This window comes from Nycticebus coucang, chromosome X, assembly GCF_027406575.1.
Source record: "Nycticebus coucang isolate mNycCou1 chromosome X, mNycCou1.pri, whole genome shotgun sequence".
Classification (NCBI taxonomy): domain Eukaryota; kingdom Metazoa; phylum Chordata; class Mammalia; order Primates; family Lorisidae; genus Nycticebus; species Nycticebus coucang.
Window position 1 is genome coordinate 88,860,184 of NC_069804.1, and position 25,384 is coordinate 88,885,567.

The 25,384-nt window shown below is 38.4% G+C and overlaps 1 protein-coding gene and 1 pseudogene across 10 annotated transcripts in view; one reads left to right on the forward strand and one right to left on the reverse strand.

Annotated features, from left to right (window-relative positions):
- The window catches only part of ATRX (ATRX chromatin remodeler), a 357,519-nt gene that overhangs the window by 240,274 nt on the left and 91,861 nt on the right, over window positions 1-25,384 (reverse strand). For 5 of the 10 annotated variants that reach the window (XM_053579355.1, XM_053579353.1, XM_053579350.1 and 2 more), the window contains exon 3: window positions 9,566-9,592. The exons of 4 other annotated variants lie outside the window; for them this stretch is intronic. In XM_053579355.1, coding sequence (XP_053435330.1) covers window positions 9,566-9,592 — 27 coding nt within the window. Of the gene's footprint in view, window positions 1-9,565; window positions 9,593-24,230; window positions 24,272-25,384 lie in introns of those variants that run through there. One more of the 10 variants, XM_053579358.1, reaches the window with a different exon arrangement.
- On the forward strand, window positions 13,725-14,664 carry LOC128577218 (LIM and senescent cell antigen-like-containing domain protein 1; annotated as a pseudogene).

A 25,384-nucleotide genomic window follows, 5' to 3' on the forward strand; every position in this document is an offset into this window, starting at 1 on the left:
ATGTAGTAACGTCATGGAGTACAAAATCAATATCCACAAATCAGTACCCTTCATATACACCAATAACAGTTAAGCTGATAACCAAATCAAAGACACAATACCTTTTACAGTAGCTCCAAAGAAGATGAAACATCTAGGAATATATCTAAAAAGGTATGTGAAGGATCTCTATAAAGAGAACTATGAGACCTGAGAAAACAAATAGCAGAAGACATTAACAGATGGAAGAACATACCATGCTCCGGGATTCGAAAAATTAACATCATTAAAATGTCCATACTATCCAAAGAGATCGATAGATATAATGCAATCTCCATCAAAGCACCAACATCATACTTTGAAGAACTTGAAAAAAATAGTACTTCATTTTATGTCAAGACAGAAAAAAACTAAATAGCCAATACAATGTTCAGAAATAAAAACAAATCAGGAGGCATCACATTACCAGACTTTAGGATATACTACAAGTCTATAGTTATCAAAAGAACATGGTACTGACATAAAAACAGAAATATAGATACATGGAATAAAATACAGACCCTAGAGATAAACCAAGCCACATATCACCATCTAATCTTTGATAAACCAAACAAAAGCATGCACTGGGGAAAAGAATCTCTATTTAACAAATGGTGCTGGGAAGAACTGGTTAGCCACATGTACAAAACCTAAATTGGACCCACATCTCTTACCATCGACAAAAATTGAGTCTTGCTGGATAAAAGATTTCAATTTAAGACATGAAACAATAAAAATTCTAGAAAAGAGTGTAGGACAAACATTTGACAAAATTGGCCTGTGTAAAGATTTTATGAAAAAGACTTCCTTGGCAATCACAGCAACACCAAAAATAAATAAATGGGACATGATCAAGATTAAAAAGCTTCTTCACAGCTAAGGTGCAGAACTAAGTACCACAACTAAAGCAAACATATAGCCTTTGGATTAGGAAAAGCTTTTTGCATGCCATAAATCTCAAAAAGAGCTTATAACTAGAATCCACAGAGAATTCAAATTAATCAACAAGAGCAAACAACCCCGTTTATGAGTGGGCAAGAAACATGAACGGTAACTTATCTGAACATGACAGATGAATGTCCAAAAAACACATGAAAAAATAGTTATCATCCCTAATCAACAGAGAAATGCAAATCAAAACCACTCTGAGATATCACCTAACTCCAGTGAGATTAGCCCATATCACAAAATGCTGAAAGTGCAGATGCCGGCATGGATATGGAGAGAAGGGAACACTGCTGGTGAGATTGCAAACTAATATAACCTCTATGGAAAGAAGTATGGAGAATTCTCAAAGAACTAAAAGCTGACCTTCCATTTGATCCCACAATCCCATTACTAGGTATCTACCCAGAAGAACAAAATCATTTTGGACATTTGCACCACAAGGTTTATTGCAGCTCAATTCATAATTGCCAAGTTGTGGAAGCAACCCAAGTACCCATCCACCCAGGAATGGATTAACAAACTGTGGTATAGTATACCATAGAGTACTATTCAGCCATAAGAAAAAATGGAGACTTTACATCTTTTGTGTTACCCAGATGGAGGTAAAACACATTCTTCTTGGTAAATTATCACAAGAATGGGGAAAAAAGTATCCAATGTTCTCAATGCTAATATGAAACCAATATATAAACAACTACACATCCACATAAAAGAAAAAAACACAAATAGAGTCTAGCAAGGGGGAAGAGGGAGGAGCAGAAGAGGGAGGAAGAAGGGCAACTGGCACCTAATGTAAACAATGTGAGGATATTCAAGCATGCCTCCTGGGTGCAGAGCTCAACTGTAACTTGAAGTATACCTTAGAACTGCAAATGATGTAACCTAAACATTTGCAGCTTCAGATAAAAACAACATTTTCTATTGCAATTTATAAATAATGTAAGGTACTTCCAAGTAAAAGAAAATTTATACTCCTTCTTAAACTAAAAATAAATAAAAAATACTAATAAATTTTTTATCATTTCACAAAAAATTCTAGAAAAATAAAAGCCAACTAAATCTAAAGCAAGCAAAAGGGAAGAAATAATAAAGATGAGACTCATAAAACTAATGGACTAGGGAAGAGAAAAACAATAGAAGGAGGAAAATCAATGAAAACAAAAGCTAGTTATCTAAAAGGATGAACAAGCAGGATGGTGCCCATAAACTTAAGACTCTACTAAGGTGCATCCGCTCACCTACCAAGGGGGGAAAAAAAGATGAACAAACTTTGGACTAGACTGACCAATAAAAAAAGAAATAAGACTCAAGTTAATGGCTCGGCACCTGTAGCAAAGTGGTTATGGCACCAGCCACATGCAGTAAGCATTAAGAGTCTCTGAACTGGCTCAGCACCTGTAGCACAGTGGTTATAGCACCAGCCACATACACCGAGGGTGACCCGGCACAAGCCAGCTAAACGACAATGACAACTGCAACAAAAAAATAGCTGGGTGTTGTGGCAGACGCCTGTAGTCCCAGCTACTGGGGAGGCTGAGGCAAGAGAATCACTTAAGCCCAAGAGTTGGAGGTTGCTGTGAGCTGTTATGCCACTGCACTCTACAGAGAGTGTGGCTCAGTGAGGAGGGCGCAGGCCCCATATGCCGAGGGTGGCGGGTTCAAACCCAGCCCCGGCCAAACTGCAACAAAAAAATAGCCGGGCGTTGTGGCGGGCGCCTGTAGTCCCAGCTGCTCGGGAGGCTGAGGCAAGAGAATCGCGTAGGCCCAAGAGTTAAGAGGTTGCTGTGAGCTGTGACACCACAGCACTCTACCCAAGGGTGGTACAGTGAGACTCTGTCTCTACAAAAAAAAAAGAAAAAAAAAATTTCAAGTTAATAGAATCATAAATGTAAGAGGGAACATTATTACCAACTTTACTGAAATAAAAGGATTATAAAATAATACTATGAACTGTACAGCAAAAAAATTAAAACTTACATGAAACAGACTAATTTCAAAACAAACACAAACTACTGAAAATGACTCAAGAAGAAATAAACAATGTGAATAGAACTATAACAAATGAAGGGTAAATCAGTAACAAAAAAAAAAACACAAAGAAAAGCAAAAGCCAAAATTGCTTCGCCATTGAACTACACTGAACATTTAAAAAATACCAATTCTTCAAAAATTCTTCTAAAACTTAGAAAAAGAGGGAATATTTCCCAACTCACTGTGTGAGATCAGCACTACCGTGATACCAAAACTAAAAATCCCAGAAAGAAAACTACAGGCCAAAATAACTTATGAATATCATATGGAAGTCCTCACCTAAATAGTAGAAAACTGGTGGCGCCCATAGGTCAGTGGGTAGGGCACTGGCCACACACATTCAGGCTGGCAGGTTAGATTCTGGCCCACACCAGTTAAACAACAATGACAATTGCAACAAAAAAAATAGCTGGGCATTATGGTAGGTGCCTGTAATTCCAGCTACTTGGGAGGCTGAGGCAAGAGAATCACTTAAGCCCAAGAGTTTGAGGTTGCTGTGAGCTGTGACACTACAGCACTCTACCCAAGGTGACAGCTTGAGACTCTGTCTCAAAAAATTAAAAAAATAAATAAATATTAGAAAACTTCAAATACTGGGAGAAAATCTTTGCAAATTATGCATTTGATAAAGGACAATTATCCAAAGTATACACAGAATTCTTAAAACTAGACCATTATAAACAAACAACCTTATTTTAAAATGAGCAAAAAATCATCTGAACAAAAGAAGATAGGCAGGGGCAAATAAGAATATGGAAAGATGCTCAACAAAGTATGTCACTAAGGAATTGTAAATTAAAACAACAGTGAGCTATCTCTATACACCTAGTAGAATGGCAAAAATAAATATGAAAACAGAAAATGCTGTTGAGTAGGATATGGAGGAACAGGAACTCTTGATTTACTGCTGGTGAGAATGCTAAGAGAATGCTAAACAGTACAGCCACCATAGAAGACAGTCCTGCAGTTTCTTACAAAACTAAACACACGGGCGGCGCCTGTGGCTCAGTTGGTAAGGCGCCAGCCCCATATACCGAGGGTGACGGGTTCAAACCCGGCCCTGGCCGAACTGCAACCAAAAAATAGCCAGGCGTTGTGGCGGGCGCCTGTAGTCCCAGCTGCTCGGGAGGCTGAGGCAAGAGAATCGCTTAAGCCCAGGAGTTGGAGGTTGCTGTAAGCTGTGTGAGGCCACGGCACTCTACCGAGGGCCATAAAGCGAGACTCTGTCTCTACAAAAAAAAAAAAAAAAAAAAACTAAACACACTCTTAACATATGATACAGAGTGAGTATATAAAAAAAAAAAGGCATCAAGATTGACAAAGAAGATAAAAAACTAGCCCTTTTAGTATATGACATCTTGCATATAGAAAACCCTAAGGAATCCATTTTAAAAATGATTAAAATTAATCGAGTTCAAAAAGACTGAAGGGGTAAAAGAGTATATACAAAAAACAATTTATATGTCTACATATTTACAATGAATGTTCTGAAAATGAAATTAAGAAAAAATTCCATCTATAATAGAATATAGACTTAAAAGGAATAAAATACTCAGAAATACATTTAACAGAAAGAAATGTAAAACTTATACTCTGACAACCACAACACGTTGTTGAAAAATTAAAGATCTAAATCAACAAAAACATACCTCACGTTCATGAACGTGAACATGTCAAGAAAAACAACATTCTTATGATTCAGTAGTTCCCAAACTAATCTACAGATACCATGTTTGAATCTTAGCTGAATTCTTTGTAGAAACTGACAAGCTAGTATATGTATACCATGGAATACTATGCAGCCTTAAAGAAAGATGGAGACTTTACCTCTTTCATGTTTACATGGATGGAGCTGGAACATATTCTTCTTAGTAAAGTATCCCAAGAATGGAAGAAAAAATACCCAATGTACACAGCCCTACTATGAAACTAATTTGGGACTCTCACATGAAAACTATAACCCAGCTACAACTTAACAATAGGGGGAAGTGGGAAAGGGGGGGGTGGGTAGAGGGAGGGGAATCGGAGGGATCACACCTGTGGTGCATATTACAGGGGTATTTGCGAAACTTGGTAAATGTAGAATGTAAATGTTTTGGCACAGTAACTGAGATAACGCCGGAAAGGCTATGTTAACCACTGTGATAAAAATGTGTCAAATGGCTTATGAAGTGAGTGTATGATGCCCCATAATCATATCATTGTATACAGTTATGATTTAATAAAAATAAAAAAAAATAAATAAAATTCATATTAAATTCAAAGAGACAAAGAATAGGCAAATAATCTTGAAAAAGAAAAATAAGGAAGACTCACATGTCCTGATTTTGCCAGTATTCTTGACTACCACTGTTTTGCTGTTTGCAAACAACAGTGATCAGCAATATGGAGTACTGGAGCTGGCCACCATTACTGCACCACCCCATACATCAGGGGCAGCAAGTTTGAACCTCGCCTCAGAAGGAAAAGGGGAAGCGGAAGGGGAAGGGGAAGGGGAGGGAAGGGGAGGGAAGGGGAGGGAAGAGAAAAGAGAATGTGGAATACTGCCAAAAGTACAGACACAGATTAAAGAAGATAGCCAACGAAAGGCAAATTTAGCCAGAGGCTCTGGACCAGTAAGAGATTCTGGACAGATTTGGCCTCTGAAAATGAAGGAGGGAAGCTGAGATAGGAAAGAAAATAGACAAGTACACATCATCTTGGCTGTGGCAACCTGTGACTCAAAGAAAGAGGATCCTATTGAACAAATACCAGGTACCAAGCCCAGTGCCAAGAAGACTAGAGACCTCTCCCCCAGGCGGGAGGCTCACTGCAGGCTCTCTGCAAGCCAGCAGGACCTCTCATTTTACCCCACGGGTGAGAGCCGCAAAATACTGGGCATCCTCCCCGAGAGAAGTCCCACCTGTGAGCCTAGGGATCATCCTGCCCAGCATAAAAAGTGAACAAATACTCTTCCCACAATACTGAACTTTTAGCATACCCTTCCCTCCTTGCCCGATGGTCTGAAGGTCTATCCCCCTCAGAACCCAGAGTGTTTGGCCCTTCCCTAGGAGATCTGCACATTCTATGGACAGAACTGCAGAAACAATGACTCAAGTGGAGACAGTGAGAAGTAGGAAGAGAGGGATTTGGGGAGAGAAAAACACCAGCGACACTGCCCTGTGGGGGTCCGCGCAGACCCACTCCCACCCCCCCACACCATTTAGACATTCAAGGGTGGAGTCTCTAATGCCAGGTTAGGGCTACCGGGCAGGTGAGCTCACCCCCACTGGGACTTTCAGAAGTAGAGCCACTGACAACTGGTTGGGACTAAAACGGGTGGGGGCTGACCCTGCTTCAGACTTCCAAGGGCAGAGCACGCATTCCCAATTTGGACGTTAAAGGACAGAGCTGCTTATGCCAGGTTTGAACTTCCAAGGGCAGAGCCAGGGGACCTCAGTTTGGACTTTCCTTTTTTTTTGAAAAGATTAATAAAATTGACTCAGCGCCCGTAGCACAGTGGTTACAGAGCTAGCCACATACACTGAGGGTGGTGGGTTCAAACCCAGCCAGGGACTGCTAAACAACAATGACAACTGCAACAAAAAAGAGCTGGGTGTTGAAGCAGGTGCCTGTAGTCCCAACTACTTGGGAGGCTGAGGAAAGAGAACCACTTGAACCCAAGAGTTTGAAGTTGCTGTGAGCTATGATGCCACTGCACTTTACAGAGGGCAACATAGTGAGACTCTGTCTCAATGAAAAAAAAAAAAGATTAATAAAATTGATAAACCTTTTACCAACCTAACCAGAAACAGAAAAGTAAAATCTCTGCTATCGTCTATCAGAAACAATAAAGGAGAAATAACTACAGACACCTCAGAAATTCAAAAAGTCCTCAATGATTACTTAAAAAAAAAAAAAAAACTGTATTCCCAGAAATATGGAAAATCTGAAGAAAATGGACCAATACCTGGAAGCATGCCACCTTCCTGGACTCAACCAGAAAGAATTATAAATCTGAATAGATTCTATATCAATCACTGAAACAGCTTCAACTATACAAAATCTCACAAAAAATAAAAGTCAGGGACCAGATGACGTCACATCAGAATTCTACCAAACCTTTAAAGAGTAACTATACCGATATTATACAATCTTTTCCAAAGCATAGAAAAAGAAGGAATACTTCCCAACACATTCTATGATGCAAGTATCACCCTGATCCCCAAAGGGGATCCAACAAGGGTAAGGATCCAACAAAAAAAGAAAATTATATACCCATATCATTCATGAATATCAATGCAAAAATATTCAATAAGATGGTAGCAAACGGAATTCAACAACACATCAAAAAAATTATATACCATGATCATGTTGGTTTTATTCCAGGGTTACAGGGTTGGTTCAACATACACAAATCTACAAATAAAATAGAAAACAAAGACTATGATTCTCTGAACTGATGCAGAAAAAGCTTTTGATAATATCTAGCATCCTTTCATAATCAGAACCCTTAAATTAAAAAAAATAGGCATAGAAGGGACATTTTGTAAACTGATAGAGGCCATACAACAACAGCAAACCCACAGCCAATATCATATTGAATGGAATAAAATTGAAAACATTTCCGCTTAGATCAGGAACTAGGCAAGATGCCCACTGCCTCCACTTAACCATCACAATCAGGCAAGAGAAGGAGATCAAGGTTATCCAAACAGGGTCAAAGGAAATCAAACTCTCACTCTTTGCAGATGATATGAACCTATACCTGGAAAACCCCAGGGACTCAACTACAAAACTCTTAGAAGCGATCAAGAATACAACAGCATCTCAGGATACAAAATCAATACTTACAAATCAGCAGCTTTGGCTCGGTGCTCATAGTAGAGTGGTTACAGCAGCAGCCACATGCACCGAGGCTGCCTGGTTCGAGCCAGGCCCGGGGCCAGCTAAACAAAAACAACTACAACAACAAAAAATAGCCAGGCATTGCGGCGGGTGCCTGTTATCCCAGCTACTTGGGAGGCTGAGGCAAGAGAATCACTTAAGCCCAAGAGTTTGAGGTTACTGTGAGCTGTGATGCCATGACACTCTACGGAGGGCAACATAGTGAGACTCTGTCTCAAAAAAAAAAAAAAAGTAGCTTTTATATATGGCAACAATAGTCAAGCTGAAAATATAGTCAAAGACTGTATTCCTTTTATAATAGTATCAAAGAAGATGAAATATCTGGGAATTTACCTAACACAGAATGTGAAAGACCTCTATAAAGAGAATTATGAAACTCTGAGAAAAGAAATAGCTGAAGATGTTAACAAATGGAAAAACATACCATGCTCATGGCTGGGAAGAATGAACATTGTTAAAGTGTCCATACTAACAAAAGCAATCCACGGATTTACTGCAATCCCTATTAAAGCACCATTGTCATACTTCAAAGAGCTTGAAAAAAATAGTGCTTCGTTTTATATAGAATCAGAAAAAAACTTGAATAGGCAACATTACTCAGAAATCAAAACAAATCAGGAGGTATCATGTTATCAGACTTCAGGCTATACTACAAATTTATACTGATCAAAACAGCATGGTACCGACACAAAAACAGAGAGGTAGATGTATGGAACAGAATAGAGAAACAAGAGATGAACCCAGCCACTTACCGTCATTTGATTTTTGATAAGCCTATCAAAAACATTCAATGAGGGAAAGACTCCCTATTTAACAAATGGTGCTAGGTGAACTGACTAGACCTGTATAAGACTGAAACTGGACCCCCACCTTTCACCATTAACAAAAATTGATTCTCACTGGATAAAACAGTCAAACTTAAGACATAAAACTATAAAACATACTAGAAGAGAGTGAAGGGAAAACACTTGAAGAAACTGGCCTAGGAGAATAATTTATGAGGAGGACCCCCTGGGCAATTGAAACAACACTAAAAACACATTACTAGGATCTGATAAAACTAAAAAGCTTTTGCACAGCCAAGAGCAAGTAAATAAAGCAAATAGACAACTTCAGAATGTGAAATTTTTGCAGGTTACACTTCCAACAAAGGTCTGATAACTAAAATCCACAGAGAACTCCCAACTAATCAATAAGAAAACAAATAACCCCATTTCTATGTGGGCAAGAGACTTGAACAGAAACTTCTCTGAAGAAGACAGGTACATGGACTATAAACACATGAAAAAATGCTCATCATTTTCAATGATCAGAGAAATAGAAATCAAAACCACTTTGAAATATCATCTAACTCCAGTAATATTAGCCCACATAATAAAATCCCAAAACTACAGATGTTGGTGTGGATATGCAGAGAAGGGAACACTTCTACACTTTTGGTGGGAATGCAAGCTAATATGTCCTTTTTAGAAAGAAGTTTGGTGAATACTCAAGGAACTAAAAGAAGACCTACTGTTCGATCCTGCAATTCTTCTACTATGTATATACCCAGATGATCAAAAATCATTTTACAATAAAATGTAAGCCTGTAGTCCCAGCTACTTGGGAGGCTGAGGCAAGAGAATCACCTGAACCCAGGAATTGGAAGTTGCTGTGAGCTGTATCAGGACAGTGCACTTACCGAGGGCGATAAAGTAAGACTCTGTCTCTACAAAAAAAAAAAAAAAAGACATTTGCACCAGAATGTTTACTGCAGCCCAATTCATAATTGCCAAAACATGGAAGCAGCCCAAGTGCCCATTGATCCATGAATGGATTAACAGATTGTGGTATATATACACCATGGAATACTATGAAGCTATAAAAAAAAAGATTGAGACTTCACATCTTTTATGTTTACCTGGATGGAGCTGGAACATATTCTTCTTAGTAAAGTATCTCAAGAATAGAAAAAAGAAGTATCCAATGTATTCAATACTACTATGAAATCAATATATAAGCACCTACACATTCATACAAATTGTAAAACATAACTATAGTCCAGAAAGTAGAAGGGAAGAGGAGAAAGAGGGGAAGAGATGGGAGAGGTGGGTGGAGAGATGATATTTGGGGGTAACCTCACCTAACGTGCATGATTCGATGGTACATTTCACAACTATTAAAAAAAGAATATAATTAGAGGGACTTTGCCTAACAAATGCAATCAGTGTAATCTGGTTTATTGTACCCTCAATGAATCCCTAACAATAAAAAAAAAGAGTAAAGAAAGAAAAAAAAGAATGTAATTGTGATGGATGTCTTAATCAGTTCAATGTAAGCATTTCACATTTCATATCAAATCAGTACACTGAACTCCATAAACGCATCAGTGTACACAGTTATGATTTAATAAAAACAAAACAAAACAAACAACAACAAAAAAAAAAGGACAGGCATAAAAATCAACACAACTGAATCAAGAGTCCAGAAATAAATTCCTATTTGACAAAAGTGCCAAGGCCATTCAACAGAGAAAAAATAGTCTTTCAACAAATGGCGCTGGGACAACTGGATAAACACCTGCCAAAAAAAAAAGAAGTTGAATCCCTACCTCACAATATATATTAAAAAAAAACTCAAAACAGATTAAACACCTGGGCAGCACCTGTGGCTCAGTGGTAGGGCGCGGGCCCCATATACCAAGGATGGCAGGTTCAAACCCAGCCCCGGCCACACTACAACAGAAAAATAGTCAGGCGTTGTGGCAGGTGCCTGTAGTCCCAACTACTCGGAGGCTGAGGGAAGAGAATCGACTAAGCCCAGGAGTTGGAGGTTGCTATGAGCAGTGTGACGCCATGGCTCTCTATGAGGGCGATAACGTGAGACTCTGTCTCTACAAAAAAAAAAAAAAAAAAAAAAAGATCAAAGACCTAAATGTAAAAACTAAATCTGTAAAACTTTTAGAGGAAAACATGGGAAAAAATCTTCATGACCTTGGATTTCACAACAGATTCTTTCATATGACATCAAAAGCACAAGCAACAAAAGAAAAATAGATAAGCTGGACTCCATCGAAATTAAAACCTTCTGTACTTCTCTACAGCCATACTACCCTGAAAAAAAAAGAAAAAGAAAAAGAAAAAACACAAATAAATAAATAAATAAAAAGATAAAAGATAAATAAAAGAAACGAAAAACACAAATAAATACAGGAAAATATTTCCAAACCATATATCCTACCCAAGTGTCCACTGACACATATGAATGGATAAAATGTGGTATGTACATATAAAAAATCATATTCAGCCTTAAAAAAAAGGAAATTTTCATACATACAACAATATGGATAAACCTGGAAGATACACTAAGTAATAAGTCAGACACAAATGGGTAAATTTTTTATTACACTTAATATGAGATTCCTAGAGTAGTAAAATTCACAGAAACAGAATGCAGAATTGTAATTGTGGTTGTCAGGATAGAGAGGGAGGACTGAGGAGTTACTGTTTAACGGATACAGAGTTTCAGCTAGGGAAGAGGAAAATGTTCTAGAAAAAGGATGGTAGTGACAGGTGCACAACAAATATACTTAATGATACAGAACTGTACAGTTAAAATGAGTGCAGCCAGTAGCTCATACCTGTAACCCTAGCACTTTGGGAGGCTGCAGCAGAAGGATCTCTTAAGGCCAGTAGTTCAAGAACACTCTGAGTAACATAGAAAGACTCTGTCTCTATACACACACAGTCCTAGCTACTCAGGAGGCTAAGGCAGGAGGATTGTTTGAGCCCAGGAGTTTCATGTTTCAATGCGCTACAATGATGGCACCACTGCACTCTAGCCTGAGCAACAGAGCAAGACCCTGTCTCAAAACAAAACAAAAAAAAAAATTAGTTAAAATGGTAATTTAAAAAACATTTTTTCGCCTGTAGTCCCAGCTACTCGGGAGGCTGAGGCAAGAGAATCGCTTAAGCCCAGGAGTTGGAGGTTGCTGTGAGCTGTGTGAGGCCACGGCACTCTACCGAGGGCCATAAAGTGAGACTCTGTCTCTACAAAAAAAAAAAAAAAACATTTTTTACAAACAGGGCCTTGCTATATTGCCAAGGGTAGTTTCAAATTGCTGTCCTCAAGTGATATTCCCACCTCAGCATCTAGAGTAACTATGATTATTGGCACAAGCCACTATGTCTACTTAAAATGGTAATTTTTACATGTATGTATTTTCCATTTTTATATCTTACCAAAATAAAAAATCTAGATTATATAAAGAATTCTTAAAATCAACAACGAAAGCGCAAACACCCATTTAAAAACTGGGAAAAGAATCTGAATAGACATTTCTCCAAGAAAGATATACAACTACCAATAAGTAGATGAAAACAATGTTCAATATCAATAGTCTTTAGTCAGTTGAAAACTGAAGTCACAATGAGATACTTCACATGCACTAGAATGACAGAATCAAAGGGTCATGAAATGAACTGCTAGCACAGATACAGAGAAAAACAAAATCTTTATACACTCTTAGTGGGAATGTAAAATAGCACAGCCTCTTTGGAAAGCAGTTTGACATTTGATCAAACAACTTAAGAATTCCACTCCTACATATATACCCAAGGGAAAGGAATATATATGCCTACACATAAAATTGTACACCAGTGTTTGTGGCAGCATTATTCACAATAGCCAACATGTGAGAACAAGCCAAATGTCTACAAATGAATAAACAAATGGTGTACACATATATAATGGAATATTACCTGACCAAAAAAAGAAAAGGAATGAAGTACTACTAATATGTGTTACAACACAAATGGATCTTGAAAACATTACAGTGAGTGAAAGAAATAAGTCATGAAAAAACATGTGAGGCCATCATATAAAAGTCCAAAATAAGGAAATGTATAAAGACAAGAAAGTAGATTAACTATTGCTTAGAACTAGGGGGTGACAGTTAAAAGGTATGGATTTTCCTTTTTAGGTGATAAAAATGTTCCAAAATTAACTATCATGATGGTTGCATATACCTGTGAATGTACTAAAAACCAATGAATGGGTGAACTGTACAGGATGCAAATTATATCTCAATGAAGGTGTTTATAATTTTATTACCCATTAAGGAAATGAGCGTTAAAACCACAATATATTATCTCTAAATATCAAAATCGCTAAAATTTTAAAATAGTGTTAACACCAAATTTGGCATGGATATAGGGATACTACTGCATCACTCATAGAATTCTGTGGGAATATAAAACAGTACAGCCACTCTGGAAAACAGTTTAGGAGTTTCTCAAACAAACATCCAAACTATCACATGACTCAAAAATTGCACTTCAGGGCATTTGTTCCAAAGAAATAAAAACCTAAGTTCATAGAAAAACCTCTATAATAATCAGAGATATCCAATCTTTTTTTTTCTTTTCTGCTACGTATTAGAAGAATGGGATGGGCGGCACCTGTGGCTCAAGGAGTAGGGTGCCGGTCCCATATGCCAGAGGTGGCGGGTTCAAACCCATCCCCGGCCAAAAAAAAAAAAAAAAGAATGGGAGCTGTCTTGGGCCACACATTAAATACACAACACTAACAAAAGCTGATGAGCAAAAGAAAAGGTCCATGCATACTTTTCGTGATATCTGACACCAAAGATAAGCAAAACAGTCCTCAAATAAGGGGGCCGCAGGCTGGACACACCTGCATGAATTTTCACCACCAACTTTAATTGTAATCACCCAAATCTGGAATCAGCCCAGATGTTCTTCAAAAAGTGAATGGTCAGGGTCCAGGGAGTAGGACACAGCTGGAGCAGCATGGGGAATCCAGGTGGGTGAGGAACAATGATGGTGTCAGACTGGGGAAAGATGCTGGGTGTGGCGGCTGGAATGACCAACAGCAACATTGCAAATGCCCTGGCCAGCGCCACTTGTGAATGCTACAAAGGAGGCTTTGAGTCTGCTAAGAAGGTCATAAACAGTAATGGAGAGCTGTACCATGAACAGCATTTCATGTGTGCTCAATGCTTCCAGCAGTTCCCGGAAGGATTCTTCTAGGAATTTGGAGGAAGAAAATACTGTATTAACATGACTTTCAGATGCTCTTTCCTTTTTGTTGTCATCAATGTGGTGGTGTTATCAAAGGAATGAATAACAGTTGGAATCCTGAGTGCTTCTGCTATGACCTCTGCCAGGAAATTCTGACTTATACTGGGTTTGTCAAAGCCAGAGGTCTTGGGAAATACATCTATCAGAAGTGTCAAACCATCACTGATGAGCAACCTCTGATATTCAGGAACAAATCCAAACCATGTCAACTGTGCCAACTGCAGAAAGGAGGTGACAGCCCGGAAGCTGAAAGGGAAGCTGTACAGCTTGCCCTGCCTTAATAAAATGGGAGTCCCCATCTGTGGAGCTTGCAATTGGCCCATTGAGGGGGGTGTGGTCAATGCCATGGGAAAGCAGTGACGTGGAGAATTTTGTTTGTACCAATTATGAAAAACCATTTCTTGGACATCATCATTATGAGAGAAAGGGCCTGGCATATTGTGAAACCCATTATAATCAGCTGTTCAGTGATGTTTGTTACCACTGCAACTGTATTATAGAAGGTGATGTGGTCTCTGCTCTTAAAAAGGCCTGGTGTGTGAACTGCTTCCCCTGTTCTACCTACAACACTAAGTTAACACTCAAGAATAAATTTGTGGAGTTTGACATGAAGCCAGTTTATAAGTAGTGCTATGAGAAATTCCCACTAGAGCTGAAGAAAAGACTTAAGAAACTAGCTGATACCTTAGGAAGGAAATAACTTCCTTTTTTTCTCTTCTAAACAAAGGTAAGAAGTTTGATTTGATCCACCCTTATTTATAAAAGCTGTATCTCAAAATGCTTGGGAGCTAAGAGGACTTATATGTTCCTTCATCTCCTTTTCTTTCATTAAAAGGAAAAATATTTTTGTGTATTTAAAACACAGATGAAATCAAGATTTACCTTTGTTAATTAACCCTTAGCAATTTGCTGACATGAGGACTAAATAGCAAAAAAATGGTCAAATGTTAAATCTTAATTAAGGACCCCAAAATTAAATATAACTTTTTTTTTTTTGGCCAGGGCTGGGCTTCAACCCACCACCTCCAGCATATGGGGCTGGTGCCCTACTCTTTTGAGCCACAGGTGCCACCCTAAATATAACTTTTTAAAATCAAAAGAGTTTTACATGACTCAGTTATAAAAACAGTATAAACATTAATTTACTTTCTATTCAAAAGAAAATTACTTCCAACTGCTGTTGGGGGAGAATATATAAAAGAAAAACAACCAAGAAAAACAAATCTTACACAATCTTAACATGTTCATCAAACTAGTAATTATAAAATGAATGAATACACACATTATTTCTTAGATAAGAAACAAGAGTATTCAGAACTACTTTGTTTTTTAAAATGCAGTAATTATTATGCTTAGTTTTTTATTTTGCTCTCCTTAGGAATTCTTCCTTTATGTGATTACTTAACACAGTAGTTATACCTAGCTGACAGTTATGTCTTTTAAAATTCTGTGCAAAAATATTTATACCAGGTATTTCAAAATACAGTATACTTTGCAATATTGGAAAAATGAAGTATTTTTTAATGTATTATAGCAATAATGCTTCTAACCTTAAAGTCAAACATGTAGTCTTAGAATAGGACATGAAATTAAATTCCATGCTGTTTAGAATGTATCACTTCAAAAAAGTGAATGTGTATGTTGGTCATATTGCCTCTATAACCATGCTAATATCTTTTTTGCTTTATGCAAAATCAAACTTGCCTAGCCTTGGAAAAACACATATTTTAGTCAGGAATTCTAGCCATTTCATACACCACCAACCAAACATAAATGCACTGACTGAGATTGGTAAACCCAATTCATTAACCACAGCCATAAATAAATTTTAAAAATCTGTTTTTTCTCTTTCTCCTGAGACCTATTGAAGAACGCTCTTGATAAGTATTTCAGGTTTTTCACTTCAAATCTTATACATATATTTTACTAGGAGTAGGAAACATTAAATTTCACCTTTAAATTGGAAGAGGGGTGTTTTAGTGTCGATTTTAGGTTAAAACTATTATTATTATTTTATTTTTATGAAGTTTTATCCTGAAGTTTCCAGACCATTCTTTCTAGATAAATTGGTTATGCAAAATAAGCTTTGTACACATTTTTTTTCTTTTTTTTTTTTTTTTTTTTTTGTAGAGACAGAGTCTCACTTAACGGCCTTCGGTAGAGTGCCATGATGTCACAGGACTCACAGCAACCTCTAGCTCTTGGGCTTCCGCGAGTCTCCTGCCTCAGACTCCCGAGCAGCTGGGACTACAGACGCCCGCCACAATGCCCAGCTATTTTTTGGTTGCAGTTCAGCCGGGGCTGGATTTGAACCCACTACCCTCGGTATATGGGGCAGGCGCCCTACTCACTGAGCCACAGGCGCCGCCCTGTACACATTATTTTTAATGTTGGCGCTGCTGTTATTTAAAAAGAAAGTTGCCAAGATCGACTTCTGGGGAAAAACTGTTGGTCTTTCCAAAAATTGCTGGGATAGTTTTGCCATTAAAAAAAAAAAAAAACTCAAGATGCTACCACTCTGCCATTGAAATATTTGTATGCAGGCCTGGTGCAATGGCTCACTTCTGTAACCCCGGCACTCTGGGAGCCCAGGGAGGGCAAGATTGCCTAAGCTCAAGACCAGACTGAGCTACAGCAAGACCCTGTCATTAAAAAATAGCCAGGCGTTGTAGCGGGCACCTGTAGTCCCACTACTCGGGAGGCTGAGGCAAGAAAATCACTTGAGCCCAAGATTCTGAGGTTGCTATAAGCTATAATGCCACGGCACTCTACCAGGGGTGACAAATTGAGACTCTGGCTCAAAAATATATATATTTATATGCATGCATTTTTATTTTGTGCATGCACCTTATGGAATAAATTGTTTTATGTTTTTTGGGTGGCGCCTGTGGCTCAGTGCGTAGGGCGCCGGCCCCATATGCCCAGGGTGGTGGGTTCGGACCCAGCCCCGGCCAAACTGCAACAGAAAAATAGCCGAGCGTTGTGGCGCGCGCCTGTAGTCCCAGCTGCTCAGGAGGCTGAGGCAAGAGAATCGCGTAAGCCCAAGAGTTAGAGGTTGCTGTGAGCTGTGTGACGCCACGGCACTCTACCCGAGAGCGGTACAGTGAGACTGTTTCTACAAAAAAAAAAATAATAATAATAATTTTTTAGTGTTCTCTTAGAGTTAAAAGAATTATCATAAATAATTAAAAATAATCAATATATAGTTTGACCGTATGTGTTCAATCTCTGCGTTTTACAGAAAATCAGAATCTTTTCAGTGTGACTTTGTCAGCTTACCTGTGACTAGCAATGAAAACCATAAAAGTATTTATTAAACACAATCAGACTTGAAACTGCATATGAACTTTATGGCCACCCTATTATACTATAAATATAACCAAAATAGGATAAGTTTTGCGATTTAGAATCTTGATGATACATTCTTATATAGCCCTACACCAGACATAATACAGAGCATAAAAGCAAATATTTGCATATGCTCTGCATCACTAAAAGATACATGGCCTGAACTTGATTGATTATATTTATATTTCATATATATATATTTATATATGTATATAAAATATACATATATAAGGGCTGTCTGCTTGCTCTGCTAACTTTATATATATAAATAGAGAGAGAGAGCCAGGCACTTCTTGTTGCCATAGGTCCCTCATTGCCCTTCCTCAGTCTTAAGACATGAATTAATCTTTTCTGGAAGTTCTACTTGTTAAGACTCTAGTACTCTGGGATAATTACCTAGTACTTTCTTCCTTTATAAAGGTATCATTCGAGGCCTTACATATGGGCAAGAAGGAAAAAGTTGAAAAGGTCTTTTTGGCGTTTTTTTTTTTTTTAATTTTTTTTTTATTATTAAATCATAACTGTATACATTGATATGATCATGGGGCATCATACACTCGCTTCATAGACCATTTGACACATTTTTATCACAGTGGTTAACATAGCCTTTCCGGCGTTATCTCAGTTACTGTGCCAAAACATTTACACTCTACATTTACCAAGTTTCGCAAATACCCCTGTAATATGCACCACAGGTGTGATCCCACCGATCCCCCTCCCTCTACCCCCCCTTCCCACTTCCCCCTATTGTTAAGTTGTAGCTGGGTTATAGCTTTCATGTGAGAGTCCCAAATTAGTTTCATAGTAGGGCTGTGTACATTGGGTACTATTTCTTCCATTCCTGGGATACTTTACTAAGAAGAATATGTTCCAGCTCCATCCATGTAAACATGAAAGAGGTAAAGTCTCCATCTTTCTTTAAGGCTGCATAGTATTCCATGGTATACATATACCACAATTTATTAATCCATTCGTGGATCGATGGGCACTTGGGCTTTTTCCATGACTTAGCTATTATGAATTGGGCTGCAATAAACATTCTGGTACAAATATCTTTGTTATGTTGTGATTTTTGGTCTTCTGGGTATATGCCCAGCAGAGGAATTACAGGATTGAATGGCAGATCTATTTTTAGATCTCTGAGTGTTCTCCATATATCTTACCAAAAGGAATGTATTAATTTGCATTCCCACCAGCAGTGCAGAAGTGTTCCCTTTTCTCCGCATCCACGCCAACATCTCTGGTCTTGAGATTTTGTGATATAGGCTAGTCTCATTGGAGTTAGATGATATCTCAAAGTAGTTTTGATTTGCATTTCCCTGATGATTAAACATGATGAGCATTTTTTCATATGTCTGAAGGCCGTGCGCCTGTCTTCTTCAGAGAAGTTTCTCTTCAAATCCCTTGCCCAGCCTGCGATGGGATCCCTTGTTTTTTTCTTGCTGATGCGTTTGAGTTCTCTGTGGATTCCGGTAATTAAACCTTTGTCAGAGATATACCCTGCAAATATCTTCTCCCATTCTGAGGGCTGTCTGCTTGCTCAGCTTACTGTGTTCTTAGCTGTGCAGAAGCTTTTTAGTTTGATCAAGTCCCAGTAGTGTATTTTTGAAGCTGCTTCAATTGCCCGGGGATTTCTCCTCATGAAATACTCACACAGACCAATTTCTTCAAGGGTTTTCCCTGCATTCTCCTCTAGTATTTTTATAGTTTCATGTCTTAAGTTTAAATCTTTAATCCAATGAGAGTCTATCTTTGTTAATGGTGAAAGGTGTGGGTCGAATTTCAGTCTTCTGCAGGTTGCCAGCCAGTTCACCCAGCACCATTTGTTAAATAGGGAATCTTTTCCCCACTGAATGTTTTTAATTGGCTTGTCAAAAATCAAATAGCAGTAAGTAGCTGGATTCATCTCTTGGTTCTCTATTCTGTTCCAGATATCTACTTCTCTGTTTTTGTGCCAATACCATGCTGTTTTGATCACTATCTATTTGTAGTAAAGTCTGAGGTCTGGTAGTGTGATTCCTCCTGTTTTGTTTTTATTTCTGAGTAATGTCTTGGCTATTTGAGGTTTTTTCTGATTCCATATAAAACGAAGTAAAGTTTTTTCAAGATCTTTAAAATATGACAGTGGAGTTTTAATAGGGAGTACGTTGAAATTATATATTGCTTTGGGTAGTATGGACATTTTGATGATGTTGATTCTTCCCAGCCATGAGCATGGTATGTTTTTCCATTTGTTAACATTTTCAGCTATTTCTTTTCTTAGAGTTTCATAGTTCTCTTTATAGAGATCTTTCACGTCTTTTGTTAGGTAAATTCCCAAATATTTCATCTTCTTTGGCGCTACTGTGAATGGGATAGAGTCCTTAACTGCTTTTTCAATTTGACTGTTGTTGGTGTATATAAAGGCTACCGATTTATGAATGTTGATTTTGTAACCTGAGACGCTGCTGTATTCCTTGATCACTTCTAGGACTTTTGTAGTGGAGTCCCTAGTGTTTTCCAGATACACAATCATATCATCTGCGAAGAGCGAGAGTTTGATCTCTTCTGACCCTATATGGATACCCTTGATCGCCTTTTCTTCCCTAATTGCGGTGGCTAAAACTTCCAGTACAATGTTGAAAAGCAAGGGAGACAATGGGCAGCCTTGTCTGGTTCCTGATCCGAGTGGAAATGATTCCAATTTAACTCCATTCAATATGATATTGGCTGTGGGTTTGCTGTAGATAGCCTCTATCAGTTTAAGAGAAGTCCCTTCTAGACCAATTTTCTTGAGTGTTCTGATCATGAAGGGATGCTGGATATTATCAAAAGCTTTTTCTGCATCAATTGAGAGAATCATATGGTCTTTGTTTTTTAATTTGTTTATGTGCCGAATTACATTTATAGATTTACGTATATTGAACCAGCCTTGAGACCCTGGGATAAAACCAACTTGGTCATGATGTATAATTTGTTTGAAGTGTTGCTGGATTCTGTTTGTTAGGATCTTGTTGAATATTTTTGCATCTATATTCATTAGTGATATTGGTCTATAATTTTCTTTTCTTGTTGGGTCTTTTCCTGGTTTGGGGATCAGGGTGATGTTTGCTTCATAGAACGTGTTGGGTAGTCTTCCTTCTTTTTCTACATTTTGGAACAGGTTGAGTAATATAGGTACTAATTCCTCTTTAAAGGTTTGGTAGAATTCTGACGTGAAACCATCTGGTCCCGGGCTTTTCTTTTTAGGGAGGTTTTGTATAGTTGATGCTATTTCTGAACTTGATATGGGTCTGTTCAACATTTCCACTTGATTCTGGTTAAGTCTTGGAAGGTGGCGTGCTTCCAAGTATCGGTCTATTTCCTTCAGATTTTCATATTTCTGAGAATAAAGTTTCTTGTAATATTCATTAAGGATTTTTTGTATTTCCGATGAGTCTGTGGTTATTTCGTCTTTGTTGTTTCTGATTGATGATATTAGAGATTTTACTCTTTTTTTCCTGATTAGGTTGGCCAGAGGTTTATCTATTTTATTGACCTTTTCAAAAAACCAGCTTTTTGATTTATTGATCTGTTGTATTATTCTTTTGTTTTCAATTTCATTTAATTCTGCTCTAATTTTGGTTATTTCTTTTCTTCTACTGAGTTTGGGGTTGGAATGTTCTTCCTTTTCCAGTTGCGTGAGATGTCCCATTAAGTTGTTAACTTCCGCTCTTTCCGTTCTCTTGAGGAAGGCTTGCAGTGCTATAAATTTCCCTCTTAGTACTGCCTTTGCAGTGTCCCAGAGGTTCTGATAGTTTGTGTCTTCATTGTCGTTTTGTTCCAAAAAATTGGCGATTTCTTTCTTAATCTCATCTCTGACCCAGGTATCATTCAGCATAAGGTTATTTAACTTCCATGCTTTTGTATGGGTATGCAGATTCCTGTTGTTACTCAATTCAAGTTTTATTCCATGATGGTCCAAGAAGATGCATGGAATAATTTCTATTCCTTTAAATTTACTGAGGTTAGACTTCTGACCTAAAATGTGGTCAATTTTGGAGTAAGTTCCGTGGGCTGATGAGAAGTATGTGTATTCAGTTTTGTTGGGATGAAATGTTCTGTAGATGTCTGCTAAATCTAAATATTGGATGGTTAGGTTTAAATCTAAGATTTCTTTGCTCAGCTTCTTTCTGGAGGATCGATCCAACACTGCCAAGGGAGTGTTGAAATCTCCGACGATTATGGAGCTGGAGGAAATCAAGTTACTCATGTCTGTTAGAGTTTCTCTTATAAATTGAGGTGCATTCTGGTTGGGTGCATAGATATTAATAATTGAGATCTCATCATATTGAGTATTACCCTTAACAAATATGAAGTGACCATTCTTGTCCTTCCTTACTTTTGATGGTTTAAAGCCTACTGTATCTGCAAATAAAATTGCAACACCTGCTTTTTTCTGATTACCATTTGCCTGAAATATGGATGACCATCCTTTCACCCTGAGTCTGTATTTGTCTTTTAAGTTGAGATGTGACTCTTGTATGCAACAAATATCTGGCTTGAGTTTTTGTATCCAGTCAGCTAACCTATGCCTCTTTAGAGGACAGTTTAAGCCATTCACATTGATGGAGAGTATTGATAAGTCTGGTGGAATTTTGGGTATCGAGTTTTTCAAAGGTCCAGTGGACATTTTTAATCCTTTTGCCAGTGTGGAAGTTGGAGTTTGATCCGAAGTTTCTGAGTGAGTTTACTTTTGTGGTATAGGATTGGGTTGGTCATTGTGGAGGATAGGTCTGAGAACATCCTGAAGAGCTGGTTTACTTATGGCAAATTTTTTCAACATATGAATGTCATTGAATTATTTAATTTCTCCATCATAGATGAAACTCAGTTTAGCTGGATACAAGATCCTGGGTTGAACGTTTTTTTGCTTTAGGAGATTAAAAGTTGATGACCACCCTCTTCTGGCTTGAAAAGTTTCAGAAGAGAGATCTGCAGTTATTCTAATATTCTTACCTTTGTACGTTATAGTTTTCTTTCGCCGGGCTGCTTTGAGAATCTTCTCTTTCATGTTAACTTTAGTGAAGCTAATTATGATATGTCTGGGGGATGACTTATTGGGGTTGAATCGTGCTGGGGTTCTGAAGCTGTCTGCTATCTGAATTTCAGATTCTCTAGGCATGTCTGGAAAATTTTCTTTCATAATTTCATGCAGAAGGGCCTCTGTGCCCTCGGAGGCCACGTCATCGTTCTCAGAAATTCCTATAATCCTTATGTTGCTTTTTTTCGAATTATCTGAGAGTTCTCTGAGTGAGTGATCCGTTTTTGCTCTCCATTTCTCTTCCTCTTTGAGAGATTGGGAGCGTTTGAAGACTTTATCTTCAATGTCAGAAATCCTTTCTTCTGCTTGCTCCATTCTGTTGCTGAGGGATTCTACTGTATTTTTCATATCTTTGAGGGCTGTAAGTTCTTGCTTCAGTGTGTCTAAGTTTTTGGTGGTTTTGTCTTTAAATTCGTTAAATTCTTGAGACAATTTTTGAATTTCTCCTCGAATTCCTAATTCCATTTTATTAATCTTGTCTGCAATCCAAATTCTGAATTCGATTTCTGACATTTCAGCCAGTTGTTTATGAATAGGATCTTCAATCACATCTGCCGTATCTTTTCTTGGGGGGGTTGATCTATTCTGGTTATTCATGTTACCAGAGTTTTTCCGCTGATTCCGCCCCATGGTTATTTTACTCCCTTTGGTTTTTCCCCTGGAGTTTTATCGAGGGCCCGTACAGTGTTGTGGCCTGAGAAAATGGGGCCCTGTCTGGTGTGGTGGAGCAAAGTGGTTCTGTCTTGTTTTCAGCTGGTTTCTGTTCGATTCTATTGCAACTTCTACTCTGGCTTGAAGTCTCAGCTGTGTGGAAAAATCAGCAATTAAGTCACCCCGCCTGCCCACCTCTGGCCCCAGTTGGAAAAGGAGAATCAAACCTTCCTACAATCGCACACCCAGGGCACCGCCTGAAAAGTCCTCAGTCTATTAGCCCAGTTCAAAAGGTCCAAATCAACTATCTCAATCGGCACTTGTCTCGGGTGGGACAGTTCAAGAGGTCTCTGGGAACTGGATCACAGGGGCCTGGTAACTCCTCTGACACGGCTCACCCCAGTGCAGCGTGGAGTCAGGAGGAGTCACCCAGCAAACAGAGCAGTCTAGGAAGGTTGACGTCTCCTTCCCCACTTTGCCCCTCCGTCGGACCCAGTCACTGGTATCTCTGCAGATGGCTAACCCAGTTGCCTGCAGTGAACAGACACTCCAGGGGTTTGCACCTGCCTGAATCGCAAGGAAGTCTGCCAGGCCCCCGCAGACTGCCGCTATCTAGCAGGAGGAGATGGGGCCTGACATCTTTGAGTGTTTGATGCAGGTGATGGGAAGGAGGTGTTCACTCAGGCTTAGCCCCGTCCCTGATGGATGCTGCTAACAGAACAGAACAGAACAGACAACTTTGCGGGGTTCTGTCTCTGTTCCTGTCCAAATCGCCTACAGAAGACGGGCTGTTTTGAGTTCAAACTTCTTTGCTGCTGGAGATTTGCGTCCGAACACCTCTCTGGGTTGGCCCCGCCCTGGAAGCTCTAATTTTTTTTTATTAAATCTTAGCTGTGTATATTAATGCAATCATGGGGCACCATGCACTGGTTTTATATACAATTTGAAATATATATGAAAAGTTTTAAGTGGCATAGAACACAAACTTTCTCTGGTTCATAGTATTTTTCATGGGGCTTGCCCTGGCTGCTTGAAAACTTAGGCTGTAAGCATCTCTTACTTTTAAAGCCCTACAAGGCAATTTGAATTAAGTCATTGCTTTTATCAAATTTCTAAGTATTCTTAGCAAGCCTAATATAATTGGGGGAAAAGGGTACAAATTAAACATTCTTTGAATCATATTCAAAACCTTATAAACACTATACCTGAAATAATAGGTCATTTTCTCTCCTCCATTTGCTGAAATAACCATTTCTAAGTTGAAAAAATGTTGACGTAGGCTTATAGCATTCTTCCTGTATTCCATTTTAGATGGTAAGCTGAATGACAGGGATGCTGTATCAATATTACGCTTTTATATATATAGCAACCATTCAGTATACTCTTGGTACTTAATAAATGTTTACAATTTTAAACCAAAAAAAAAAGGTGCCTGTTCAAACAGACTGGTACAGGTTGAGTATCCCTTATTTGAAATGCTCGGGACACGAAGTGTTCTAGTTTTCAGATTTTTGGAACATTCTCATTATACTAGTTTATCCGCCTTATAAGAATTCAGCATCCCTCAATAAAAATCTGAAACAAAAACCCGAAGTGCTCGGGCAGCGCCTGTGGCTCAGTCGGTAAGGCGCCGGCCCCATATACCGAGGGTGACGGGTTCAAACCAGGCCCTGGCCAAACTGCAACCAAAAAATAGCCGGGCATTGTGGCGGGCGCCTGTAGTCCCAGCTACTCGGGAGGCTGAGGCAAGAGAATCGCTTAAGCCGAGGAGTTGGAGGTTGCTGTGAGCTGTGTGAGGCCACGGCACTCTACCAATGGCCGTAAAGTGAGACTCTGTCTCTACAAAAAAAAAAAAAAAAAAAACCGGAAGTGCTCTAATAAGCATATACTTTGAGTGTCATATTGGCAACCAAAAAGTTCTGGATTTTGGAGCATTTCAGATTTCTTTTTTTAATATTCATAGTATTTTTTATTTGGAGGGTACAATAGTGTTTTTTGTTTGATTTTCCTATTTTTTTATCATTTTATTAAATCATAAACACATAGATCATGTATACATTAATGCATTTATGGGGTACAATGTGCTGATTTCATATAGAATTAGGAGTGTTTACATCACACTGGCTAATATATACCTCGCCTCATATACTTAATTATTGTGTTAAGACATTTATACTCTATACTTAATAGTTCCAACATGTACCCTTGCATTATGCACCATACATCACACTGGCTAATATATACCTCACCTCATATACTTAATTATTGTGTTAAGACATTTATACTCTATACTTAATAGATCCGACATGTATCCTTGCATTATGCACCATAGGTGTGATCCCACCATTCACCCCCCCCT